Source organism: Helianthus annuus, chromosome 16, assembly GCF_002127325.2.
Source record: "Helianthus annuus cultivar XRQ/B chromosome 16, HanXRQr2.0-SUNRISE, whole genome shotgun sequence".
Lineage (NCBI taxonomy): Eukaryota > Viridiplantae > Streptophyta > Magnoliopsida > Asterales > Asteraceae > Helianthus > Helianthus annuus.
This window is the reverse complement of record NC_035448.2, coordinates 187,601,653-187,615,282: the sequence shown is the minus strand read 5'-3', so window position 1 is coordinate 187,615,282 and position 13,630 is coordinate 187,601,653. Positions and strand designations below refer to the sequence as shown.

Sequence of the window (13,630 nt, the reverse complement as noted above, 5' to 3'; positions counted from 1 at the left end):
TTTTTTTTTTTTTTTTTTTTTTCGTAGCAAGTTTACCCACTACTCTTGTCATATGATCTACCAACTGTAGAAGCACATGCCTTATTGAACGTAAATCATATATATAAGGTAAGTTTACATTAAGACGGTAATTCAAAGTTCAAACATCCAAGTTCTAGTGGCTTCTTAATTTTGTACATTGTAAACATATTGGTATGCATGTTTGGACTCAACAAGTTCATTTTCCAGCCCTAGAAGATATTCGTGCTCTTAGAGGATTTTCCATGATCACAGTCGCCCCAGCCTTCTCCGAAAAGTCAACATTATAACCATTGGGAACAGTCCAATGGAAATACCAAATCAAATTCGCGACAAAATACTCCAAATGAAGAAAACCCAAATCGGAACCAGGACATATCCTTCTTCCAGCACCAAAAGGCATCATTTTTATCTCTTTGCTTCCACTTATATCAAACACATCATCATTCACCAAGAACCTCTCTGGTTTGAACTCCAAGGGTTCATCCCAGACCTTGGGATCCAAACCCATCTCAGCCACCATGAAATTGATCGTGGCACCCTCGGGAATCGTGTAACCTTCGACCTCCATCTCCTTCATGACCCTATGGGGTAGCGGAAAATGAATTGGTGGGTGTCTCCTCAGCCCTTCCAAAACCACCGCTTTCAAGTAACGCATTTTTTGTATATCCTCTTCGTTTATAACCGATTCTGGGTCCACCTCTACCGGTCCCACGACTGCAACGATCTCATCATAAAGCTTGCTCTGAATGTGAGGATGCTTCACTAGATTAGCCATGATCCATTGTAGAGCACTCGAGGTTGAATCTGTCCCACCAGTGACAAACTCACTACACAAGTTAACCATCTCCTTGTCAGTGAGCTTTCCACCCTTTCTATTATCAACTTCATCTTCCGGAAGCCGTAGTTTCCCCAAAGTGTCAACATAAGCCATGATTCCATGCTCATCCAAGCAATCCGACTCTAGTCTAGACTTGATAATCGGAAGCAACATTTGTTCTCTATCATCACGCAATTTCTCAAACTGTTTCCATAAGTTTCTAAACAATAACCTCCCCAACCTGCCTGGGAACCTACTGAGCTTACCTGAAACAACTACCGACAACATCTCACGTTGTATCTTAACGAACTCATCAACTCGACTCTCGTCAAGCTCTTCTCCAAAGCACATCAACACCAACAAACTAAACATAACATTATGAAAATGGTCATACACTTTAACTCCGGCAGCATCATCCTTCTCTTCTAACAGACGACTAATTAAAATATGAAAAGCCCACTTGCGAGCCCATGAATATGATTTGATGCGGGTAGGGTGCATGATCTCAGTTGCCAGATTTCGCCTGAGGAGTCGCCAAGTAGGCCCGTAGGAGCAAGTGCCGATGTTGAAGTTTAGGAAGAACTTTGGGCGATCAGAGGAGACTGCACCTTTTATAACAAGAACTTGGTGGGCGAGAGAACGGCTGGTGATGAAGATGGAAGGTACCAAACCGGTGTAAAGAGTGAAGATGGGCCCGTACCGGGTTTTGAGATTAATGAGAACAGGTTTTGAGATTAGGTGTAGGAAGGTGGAGTGAAGGAGTGATGGTCCTGGTGGTAGTTTGTTATGGTGTTTCCGGTGGAGTATTATGGATCGGATGAGGGCGGCGATGCAGAGGGAGACGACTATTATGAACCAGGTCTCCATCCTTGACACAAATGATGCTGATTGTCGATTCATGGTCTTTAGAGAGAGAGAGAGAGAGAGTGATTTAGATCAATCATGTTGTGTTACTATAATTTAATTAGTCATCCAAATCAATTATTGGTCTGTTGGACCCATATTCCATACTAAAAAACTATGGTTGGCGATATTGACGGAAGTGATACCGGGCGTGTCACTTTTTTCTTCCACGAATGCGTCCGGTATCACTTTATGGAAATGGCTCACTTGACACCGTTATGACTATTACGGCTCTTATCAGTTTTTAAACCCACCAATACAGCCCGCTTCAGTTTTTTTGTTCACCTATACGGCCCATGTCACTTGTGGAGTGGGGTGATATGTCAACGTCCACAGCGTTTGAGTGGTTCTTTTTTTTTTTTTTTTTATCAATTCAGTTGGAAATTGGCATCTTTAAAGAAATGTGTATGGGTGTCTAAGCTATTTCGTAAGGGTTACCTTGTCGAGTGCATTTCTTAAAGGGAGTTGTTGTACCCATTTCAAACAACTTGCTCATCAGTAGCTATTCCATTAAGAAAAAAAAACTTGATTAAATAAAAGGATCATGGAACTGGTAGTTAGAACTAATTAAATTAAATATTGTAAATGATGAATTGATAAAGAGTTCAAGGAGATTTCATTTTTAGAAATGAATAGTCAAATGTAAATCAAAATATCCAACTTAAAATTATAACACTTTTCATCTTTAAGATTGAATGATGAACTTGAGCCATATCTCAGCTAACTTAATATAATATACATACACATGTATTTTAAGTTGAGAGTCATATCTCACTTATAGAGAACAACATGGCTGAAAATATTCTACATGTGCATATTGACTGGAAGTTTTTGGGTTAATATTTATTGTGGATTTGTATGCAACTGATCTTTTTTTTTTTTTTTTTTTTTTTTTTTTGCTTTTGTTGATTTTCTGAAAGAATCATGAACAATTTAAAGAGACTTGTAATTTAGAGGAATTTGTGTGTCTCATTCACAGTATCTCGATGGTACAATATATACCCAAAGTGGCTTAACTAAAGCCTATAATGTAGCCACTGATGGAGCATTCCCAAAATACAAAAGGAAATACAATATTATGTGATAATGATAATAAAGATAATATATACTCTAATAGCCCCCCACAGTTGGAGCGGGTGGGGATCTGACGCTCAAACTGGATCTGAAATTTTGAAACAATTGGCGCGAGAGGCCTTTGGTAAAGATATCGGCGTACTGGAATGACGACGGAACGTGAAGAACCCGGACATGTCCCATACGAACCTTCTCACGAACAAAGTGAATATCTATCTCAACATGTTTAGTTCGTTGATGTTGAACTGGGTTTTCAGTCAGATACACTGCCGAGACATTATCACAATAGACTATGGTTGCCTTTGTAACCGGAACATGCAACTCATACAATAAATTTCTTATCCAACTGGTCTCAGCGACAGCATTTGCGACACCCTTGTACTCAGCTTCAGCACTGGACCGAGATACGGTGGGTTGCCGTTTGGATGACCATGAAATCAAGTTATTTCCTAGGTATACACAGTAGCCTGACGTGGATCTGCGTGAGTCCGGGCACCCTCCCCAGTCCGCATCTGAATAAGCCGTGAGAGATAGACCGGAGGATGAATGTAACTGAAGACCGTAGTCAAGCGTGCCCTGAATGTATCGGAGGATGCGTTTCATAAACGCAAAGTGTGGCTCACGTGGAGCATGCATAAACAAACATACCTGTTGTACCGCATACGTGATGTCAGGCCGGGTGAACGTTAGATATTGCAGTGCCCCGGCGAGACTACGGTAAAGAGTTCCATCTGAAAGAAGATCACCATCTGTAGCACTTAGTTTGGAGGTTGTATCAACTGGAGTGGAACATGGTTTGCACGTTGACATGGATGCTCTTTGTAAAATCTCTTTTGCATATTGTGCTTGTGAGAGAAAAAGACCTTGTGTGTTGCGGGCTGCATTAATACCCAAGAAATAGTGTAAGCTACCAAGGTCTGTCATGGAGAACTCTCGTGAGAGTGTGCCGATGATGGTTTGCAAGAACTTGTTATCCGATGCCGTGATTACGATGTCGTCCACATAAAGTAGAAGATAAGCGGTATGATGCGTGCCTCGATACACGAAGAGGGATGAATCACATGTACTGCTTTTGAAACCTTTCGAAATAATAAATGTTGAGAACCGATTGTACCATGCCCGTGGGGCTTGTTTCAACCCGTATAGAGACTTTTTGAGTTTACATACCATGTTCGGGTAGTGTTGATCCACAAATCCGGGAGGCTGGTACATGTAAACTGTTTCCTTTAAATCACCGTGCAAAAAAGCATTTTTAACGTCGAGTTGGTGGATTGGCCACTTTTGTGAAACCGCAAGGGATAGCACTGTGCGAATGGTAGCCGGTTTTACTACCGGACTAAACGTTTCATGGCAATCAACCCCAACGGTTTGAGATTTCCCGTTCACCACTAGTCTTGCTTTGTATCTTTCCAAAGATCCATCGGATTTAAACTTGTGACGAAATAGCCACATGCATCGTATAATCGGGCTATCCATGGGTCGCGGAACCAATTCCCAAGTACCATTAGCCTGCAAAGCACTAAATTCGTTTTGCATGGCGCTTAACCAATTAGGATCAGAAATGGCTTTAAGATAAGTGGCAGGGACAGGAGAGATATGAGCGGAAGTAGTGGTGTGAAGGTTTAGTCTTTGTTTGGGAACGGTGATTCCGGATTTTAATCTAGTGATCATTGGGTGTGTGTTTTCTGTTGTAGTGTGGTGTGTAGGAAGAGTACTGGAGGTTGGAGATGGTATGGTATTATGTTGGATAGGAGATTGTTGGACCATGTGTGGGCTAGAGGGAGTGGGTGAGGTTGTGTCCGTGAAAAGGTGGGTAGGGGAGGAAGATTGTTGGGCCATGGGTGGTTGAGGGATTGGTAGTGGGTTAGAGATTTGGGTCGTATGTGGTGGGGCAAATGATGTGAACGGGCTGGATTGTTGGGCCATGGGTGGAGAGGTAGTAAATGAACCAGGATTTGGTTGAGCAGTGGAGGTCGCGAACCATTGTGATGCAACCGTGGATAAGTTTTCATCGTCAAGAAAGTTATAAGCGGGTTGAGGGATCAAAGTGTGATACGGGAAGTTCTCTTCATCAAATGTGACATGGCGAGATATTATTGTTTTGCCCGTGGTCGGGTCAAGACAACGGTACCCGCGATGGCTCGGGGGGTAACCAAGGAAAACACAGCGAATGGAGCGAGGATGCAATTTATGAGGTAGTGTGTCGGATGTGTTAGGATAGCAAGTGCAGCCAAATACCCTCAAATGATCATATGTAGGTTCACATTTGTAGAGGGCATAGGTTGGTGTTTTGAATCCCAAACGTTTCACGGGTAGGATGTTGTGAAGGTAGGCGCTCGTGTGAAGGGCTTCGACCCAAAATTTGGGTGGAAGGTGAGCATGGAATAAAAGAGCACGAATGATGTCATTAAGACGACGAATCATCCGTTCAGCTTTACCGTTTTGAGAAGACGTATGAGGGCATGAAAAACGGAAAAGTAAGCCGTTGTTGTCACCAAATTGTTGAAACTGTTTATTATCAAACTCACCACCATGATCGCATTGAAAAGTTTTAATGGTGCAATTAAATTGAGTGTGAATTAAACGATGAAATTTAACAAACGTAGAAAATGTTTCGGACTTGAATTTTAATGGATAACCCCATACAAACTGAGTAAAATTGTCGATCAAGACCATATAATATTTATAACCTGTGTTACTAAGTATTGGCGACGTCCACAAGTCACAATGTATTATATCAAATGGAGCATATGTAATAGATTTGGAATCGTAAAATGGAAGTCTTTTGCTATTAGAAATTTGGCACGAATGACAAAGAGATGAATCTTTTATCTTATTACATGGAATTTTAAAGGTACGAAACAAAGCATCTAAAACCGGAGCACCGGGGTGGCCTAGACGGTTATGCCATCTAGGTTCATTATTTGTGGAAATTAAGATGGAACGATCAGGCAGCAAAGTGTTGAAAGCGTAAAGATCCCCGGGGCTGTCATGGCGTGAAATGAGCTGTCCCGTCTTGAGGTCCTTCACAGAAAAACCAAAAGGGTCAAAATCAACGGAGACAAGGTTATCACGTGTGAATTGGCGGACCGATAAAAGATTCTTTATTATGGATGGGGAGTAGTGAATGTTTTGTAAAAGATAGGTTTTGTTAGGTGTTTGATGAAAACCATTTCCGGTTCCTAGTATCGGTAAGCGTTGGCCATTACCCACGAATATAGTATTAACAGGTGATAATGGTAAAGGGGAACAAATTTTCTGTTTGTCACGAGTTATATGAGAGGACGCACCTGTATCCATGTACCATTTCGGATCGGTAGCATTGAGATGAACATTAGTTAGAGCTTCACCGAGTTCGGTGGGGCTTAAAGCATTCACAGAACCACCTGGATAAGTCAGATGTGCAGCTCCGGACTGTGGGCCTGCTGGCGGCCCATTGTTGTGCCACTGTGGAGTACGATGTGGGCCTTGCGGTCCGTTGTTTGACCAATTATTTTGCTGGGTTGGGCCGTTCCATACAGGCTGAGTTTGCGTGCTGGGCCATTGAGATTGTGGGCTGGGAACCGATGGATATGGGCATGGTGGCGGGCTCCAGTAGTTGGAGTGTTGATTTGAATAGGCAGGAGGTTGAGGCCACTGTTGAGAGTGGTGACCTCTTCCACCTTGATTGCGATTTTGATTTCGTCCTCGACCGTTCCGTCCTCGACCCCTTCCACGGTATGAATTCTGATTTGAACGCCCGTCTGCATACCGATTTTGATAGTCATGCGAGGTTTGAGATCCAGTAGGATGATTTCCGGGAGTGAGAAGGACGGTGTTTGATGACGGTTGACGCGCCATTTGGCGTTGGTAATCTAACTGGAGCATACCGATAGCGATGTCCCATGACGGCGAAGCATTGGTTATGAGAGAGGACGTGATGTCATATTCTGGAGGTAAACCCCGCACGAGTTGAGTGACAAGACGGGGTTCATCGACTGTGCGTCCCACATCTTTTAGTTGTTCAGCAATGTTCTTCAACTTCTGGCAGTAATCTTCTAAAGAGGAGCATGCGACCAATTGGAGACTATTGAACTCGGATTCTAAGGCGGCTGCACGTGCCCCTTTGTTATTGAGAAAGATGTCATGAACTTTGAGCCATGCTTCACGTGCAGTTACCTCGGTGTCCAGAATACGAACTAGAAGATCATCCGATAAGGTGCCGTAAATCCATTGGAGCACTATCGAATCGATCTTGACCCATGACTCGTAAGTCAGGTCTGTCTTCTCGGGTGGGTCGGTACCGTCGATGTGTTGAAGAACTTCATAACCTTTGCAGTGAAGAGTAAAGAGTTTCGTCCATGACGAGTATGTGACTTTAGTACCGTCAAGAACACGCACCTTGTTTTGTATATTCGTTACGGAGTACACCGGGTGGAGAAGTTTGGCGGCGGCTGGGGCATCTTCTTTGAGAGTAGTAGACGAATCTTTGTCTCCCATGAGTGCTGTTGATTGATCAAAATAATAGAAAAAAAATGGCTGCTAGGGTTCTTCACGGTATCAGCTCTGATACCATAAAGAGACTTGTAATTTAGAGGAATTTGTGTGTCTCATTCACAGTATCTCGATGGTACAATATATACCCAAAGTGGCTTAACTAAAGCCTATAATGTAGCCACTGATGGAGCATTCCTAAAATACAAAAGGAAATACAATATTATGTGATAATGATAATAAAGATAATATATACTCTAATACAATTAATTTAATAATTTTATATTGATGTGTGCATCTAAACATTATAAGTGTTTATTGTAGTTTTGACTTTGTTATCAAACAGAATGGGTGTCCTTTCTTCGGGATTTTGAAGGATCCAAGTAATCCTGAACGGGTTAATTGTTTTACTTAAATGTTTTTTTAACTAAGGTTAATTGTTTTACTTAACACGTTTACAGTTTTACAGGTTTTGCCTCGATGTTATGTTGGTCTTTATTTGAAGCACAGTTACTCGGTATCGTTAGTTGTCAAAGGTTGATAAAAAAATTGTGTTTCTATGATGGATGGCTTAAGGTTATACATGACCTTCGCTTGGACGTTGATTCACTTGATTGTGTCTTAGTTTTCGAGTGAATTGGTAATTTCACCCTCATTATGAGAAAAAAAACTCATTACAATTTACAAACAATGAGTTGCCCTTAAATGGAATGGAAAATGAAATTGCGCGTAGAAATGGATCGTGGTAATCCAAGTTATTTTCATATAATTTTAATTTTTTTTAACGTATGTTTATATTAGTAAATAACTTATGTCTTTGTTGTTTCTTATCTAAATTTACTTTTATAATTACATGTTTTATGGTTTAGGGATTTGGTCATGGGATGGCGTGAGTTCATGGATGACAATCGTATAGTTGTTGTTTATCGATGGATGTTGAAGTTAAGAAAGGTATATTATTTCTATCCAAAGTAGGGATGAGCATTTGGGACTTGAGACCCATACCAGTGTTGAATTTCCTGTACCGAATATTTTTCGGTACCAATTATGTACCCACTTTTTGGCGTTTTGGTACCGGTATATTCGGTTCGGTACAGTACCGATAATTTAATGAATTTTACGCACAAATACCGATATCGGTTCGGTTATCGGTGCGGTATCAGTATTTTCAGTATCGTTTGGTTTCTTATTGTCACGAGCATTTTCGGTACCGGTACCCATTTTTTGCGATTTTCGGTACCGGTATTTCGGTATCGTACTTTCGGTACCTGTATCGATACCGAGCTCATCCCTAATCTGAAGTGTTAAAAATAAAGGGAAACTCTGATATCTGGTCAAAAACTTTGTTTTTTGTTTTGATTTTGACATCAAACTTGGATGTGGTTTTTTGTTATGATGTTGATACATGAACTGGAACTATATCCAATATTCGAAGAACTGGAAGCATCTTCTTTCCCTTTTGGCCGTTATCGAATTTGTTACTGTAACACCCCGAAAATATAAATCTTTATATTAAAAATTTTAAAAGAATAAATAAACAAGAATCAACCAACTAGGAATTTTAACCTAGTTAACTACAAGTCCTAAAATAAGTCATAATAGGGTTAAAACACTAAAACTTAAGGTTTTATCAAAATTGAGGGTTTAAACTTGTCAAAACTCAAACTAGGTTACTAATAGTAACAAAACAAACCAAACATCCCAAAATTGGGAGTCTGGTCGATCAAAGAACAAGCAGGGGGTGACATTCCCCATTCCCAAACCCTAAAATCAAGCAAATCTCTAAATTGAAGCCTCAAATCAGCTCTAAATCAAGTCTTGAACACGAATTAGTGATCCCCTTGTAGTGAGGATCATAAAGGTATGTAAAATCTTGATATTTTGTTCCATCTTGAATCTTAGGTTAAATAGGATAAACTGAAATTTAGCCTAGATATGTAATGCATGAATGAATCTTGAAGTAATTTGATGTCTATGGTTAAACCCTAGGTGATTCCTTGTCAAAACCATGCATCATGTTTGTAAGGTTTGGGGTTTACATGTGGGGAACAAATGAACTAAAAGAAACTTGGTGAATACTAGAGATTTTGACTCTTGATCTAGCAAAATCTGAATTAGTGAAGTAATTCAGAAATATTGATGTCAAGATGTATGTAAAAATTTATTAAATAAAGTGAAATTAGATGTTAAATTTCAAGTCACGAACTTGGTAATGATTGTAGGAAAATCTAACCCGTTAGGTGTTTGTTGAAATGTAACACCCCAAAACCCGAATTATTAAATTACTAGTATGTTACCATGATCGATAGAATGAAATATAATAACTACGTTATTAAACCTAGTTAAATAACTAGGTAAAACAAGTAGGGAAGTAATTTGGGTGACAATTGTGATCAAGTAACAAACTTTAAGGGCCAAGATTGTCAAAAAGGAGAACTTGAGTTATTAAAACAAAAACTCCACACACACACACTAGGTGTGTGTGCGTATGAACGATCAGGAGAAAGGGAGAGAAGGGGTGCAAGCCCTAATTCATGAAAATTCTTCAAATTAAAGGGAAATTAAGCTCAAATCCGATGCATGAACTCATTTTCTTGATGATCTAACCCTAGCAAACATGTGGTAAGTTGTAATTTATGATTTGATGATCTTGCTATGAAGTGGGTTATGATCAATCCATGAATTGTATGAAATTGATCATGTAGATGTGTTAGAATCACAATATAGACCATGAACTATGCGAGATTCTAAGTAATTTGATGATTTTAGATGAAACCCACTTGTAGTAGTGAAAATGATGATATGGGTAATCATGCATGTTCAATAAAATTGATGTATGATGTTGTATGTAATAAGTAATTGTTAGTTAATTTGGGTATAGTATGAAAATTACATGATTCTAATGGAATTTGATGATCTTGATATGAACTAGTAATATTATGCATAAAATACTTGTACTATGTGCATAGGAAGTAGTATGCACTCCAAGTGTATGATGAAATGCCTAAGTGAAGTTAGGATGTGAGATTTTAGGAAGTGGTTTGACATATATGAATGGCGTATGATAATGATGTAACTAGTAGTATACTAACTTAAAGAATGTGCTTTGGGTGGAACTAGTACAAGAATTCGAGTTGAATGTATGTGATGGTCAAGATTATGCATTAGAGACTTTTACATTGTGCTTGAACGGGCAATGCTCGCCATATGTTTGTATTAATCACTTAATTGCGATCAAGAAGTGAATATGTATTAAACGTATAACATGTATGAGTTAGGTATGCTACTAGCAGGAATGTATATTTGTATATATGTATAATGTCGGAAGTGTACGCAATGATGGAGGTATGGGTGTACGTAGATACGCATGAAGTGACATAGATGTGTTTATATAAGGGTACGAACGTATGTATGTAATTGGTTATGTGTGATTATATAATTGTGTACAAGTGTGTAAGAAAATAGCTACGCATGTACCCAATGAAATTAGTGCTAACGATATTAATAGTATGCCTGGTGAATGAAGTGGAACGCAGAATTAGCAAGGAAGTCTCACCGGGGATCATATGATCAAATGGAAAGCTGGAACGTAAAGAGTTAATGGAACAAAGGGTAAACGTGAATAAATCTTGTGTGTTTATGATGCGTGCTAATGTTATGACTTTATGTGGTGAGCGCAGGTAGTACGAAACACGAGGATCATCAAGGGATAGAGATCAAGGACCGAGTCACATGAAGGATTGTACGGGGTGTATAAGAATGTAATTTGTTATATATAAGTTATGTTTTATTCTATAATTGAGTTAGTTTGATGTATTCAATATAGAGGAGTTATTTTAAAAGTGAACTTTCATGTAAGACATAAGGTTTATAATGAAAGAAATTTTATGGTACAAATTTCCGCTGCGTCTTTTCAGTAAAAGTGTGTTAGGGCATTACAAGTTGGTATCAGAGCCCTGGTTTGAGAGAAATCAAGTAGAAGGAGGTATATACTTGAACTCAAACCTGTGTGCTCTTGTGATAAGGAACCCGTACAATCCAAGACTCGATCAAGGCCTAAAGTTGAAAGCGAATGTAATTATGTATTAATTTATGTTTTTAAAGGAAACTAATAGTATGTTATGTGAAGGGTAAGCACAAATGCTTGGAAAGGATGATTCGTGCATGTGGTCTAGGACCGACACCAAGGCACATAGTAAGATAATTTGGTTTTAGGTACGCATATTTAATATATGTAAGCACACGTAATGGTAAAACCTATTAGTGAAAGGAAAATTTTAAATGAAAGATAAGAATGGAAAAGTAATGAAGTTTTGAAAAGGTTACGCGTACTGAAAACTAATTCTTCGGACATAAGGTGACTGTTACACGAAGACACGAAACTAGTATGTGGAGTGTGTACCTGGCCAGTACACAAGAAACATACGACGTTTGTGAGACCGTGATAGTTGTTACAGATATGTCCGTTACAATTAGGGAGTAAGTGGACGTGAGGGTGAATGGAAGATGTAAGACTCTCAAGAAATTGAAAGTATTGATACGAAAGAGAAAGTATGAATGATATGATTGAATCCGCAGAACAGATTCAAAACAAAGAAGTAATGGAAAAATGTGAATGATATGTTCGAATCCGCGAGACGGATTCGAAACATAGAAGGAATGAAGAATGTGAATGATACGTTCGAAACCGCAAAACGGGTTCGAAACATAAAGGAAGGAACGGTATGAATGCTATGTTAGAAACCACGAGACGGAATCGAAGCATAGAATGGAATGAATTATAGAATGAAAGGTTTAAATCCGTAAGTAATTACGGACCAAACAAGTAAATACTCGTTAAAGGCGGATAATTACACAAGTTATGTTTTAAACTATTATCTATATAAATATTTATGTGAATACGTTGTATGCAAGGTGGTTGAAAGGACGAATGGGTTATGCGGGTGTAACGGGGATTGCCATTTGAACCCGGTATGGAATGTTTTGAATGGTCAAGGCATATATTTATAGGTAAACATAATGTATGATCATGTAATGTCGCAAACTGGAATGAAACAGTCAACGCAAGGCATGGATTTGGCTCGAGCCAGGTGTGTATAAAGGTTATGCTATAATAGGAGCCTATAGCCCAACTAGAGGAGGGTGTGTTAGTATTGGGTAATTGGTGAATATAGATCGAAATGTGATTACGATGTTTTCTTCCGAAAGGTCAAACTGGATAGGCTGACGAAACAAGTAACCAGAATAAAGAATTGTTTGTATGGGACGAAATGTGGGATGTGTTATAACCTGTATGTCGGAGGATATAAAAGAATTATAGGTGGGTAATCACCTAATATAATGAATGTTTGAATGCAATATGCTAACCGCCGATTTTGTAGATGTAAATGGTAGAACTCTCAAAGTGATGAAACCAATAGAATTGGTGAACGAATGTGCACGAGTGGAAGTTCATTACAAGAATGAACGAAAGCTGGCATGGTACGGTTAGTACTCGTGAAGGAGCGAATCAACCCGAATTACGACTCGCTGAAGTATGAAGTAAAATCGAGGCAAGTAAAACGTTCCGACTCATGCCAGATAGATATGAATTAATAAAGTGAAAACAACCTACAAGATGAATATATGAATAAGTATGGTATGGAATGGAATGTTTGACTTTTGAATAGTCAACATAAGAAGAAAACTATGTCATTAAGAACTAAATCTTAAATGTTTTGAGAAAAAAAAATTAGGGTATTGGTTAGACTCTCGTCCAATGAACTTGCATGACACGTTTGCTTATGCAAATTAAGTAATGTATGAAATAAGAGGAATGGTAATGTAGAATGAATGGGGTGAGTTGAAGGTAACGTAAGGCTACGTATAGTACAAATAACTATAGGAAACATAGGATGACGATAACTTTGGAATTTAGCGTGTACATGTGACTATGAAATAGTAGTTTTGTTGTGATAACAAAACAAGGACTGAATGTTATATGATGTATATGAATAGAATGTAAATCTTAAAAGATGAGATGGAGATATTAAGTCTTTTATAATCGGGTCAATGAAATGAGGATGGTAAGTGAAAGTATGGTATGAAAAGTGTGGATTTGATAGAAAGAAGTCGATAATGTGAATAATATATGTGTAAAGAATGGATAGTTACCTATTAATGATGATGTACCTATCAAATTAAGCATAGAGATGTATGTGTAAAAGACGAATTTAGATCGCATAGTCAACAAGATAATATGAAATTTGAAATAAACAGGAAGGAATGTTATTATTAGGATGTTGGAATTGTTTCAAGCGAACAAAATGATATATGGCACATGATATACGAGTATTAGAATGA

General features: G+C 38.8%; 1 protein-coding gene across 1 annotated transcript; it reads right to left on the bottom strand.

Annotated features, from left to right (window-relative positions):
* Nucleotides 1–81: 81 nt before the first annotated feature.
* LOC110918706 (cytochrome P450 89A2) lies at nucleotides 82–1,775 on the bottom strand. Its single transcript, XM_022162982.2, has one exon. The coding sequence runs from the start codon at nucleotides 1,736–1,738 to the stop codon at nucleotides 218–220; it is 1,521 nt and encodes a 506-aa protein (XP_022018674.1). The 5' UTR covers nucleotides 1,739–1,775; the 3' UTR covers nucleotides 82–217.
* Nucleotides 1,776–13,630: the final 11,855 nt, after the last annotated feature.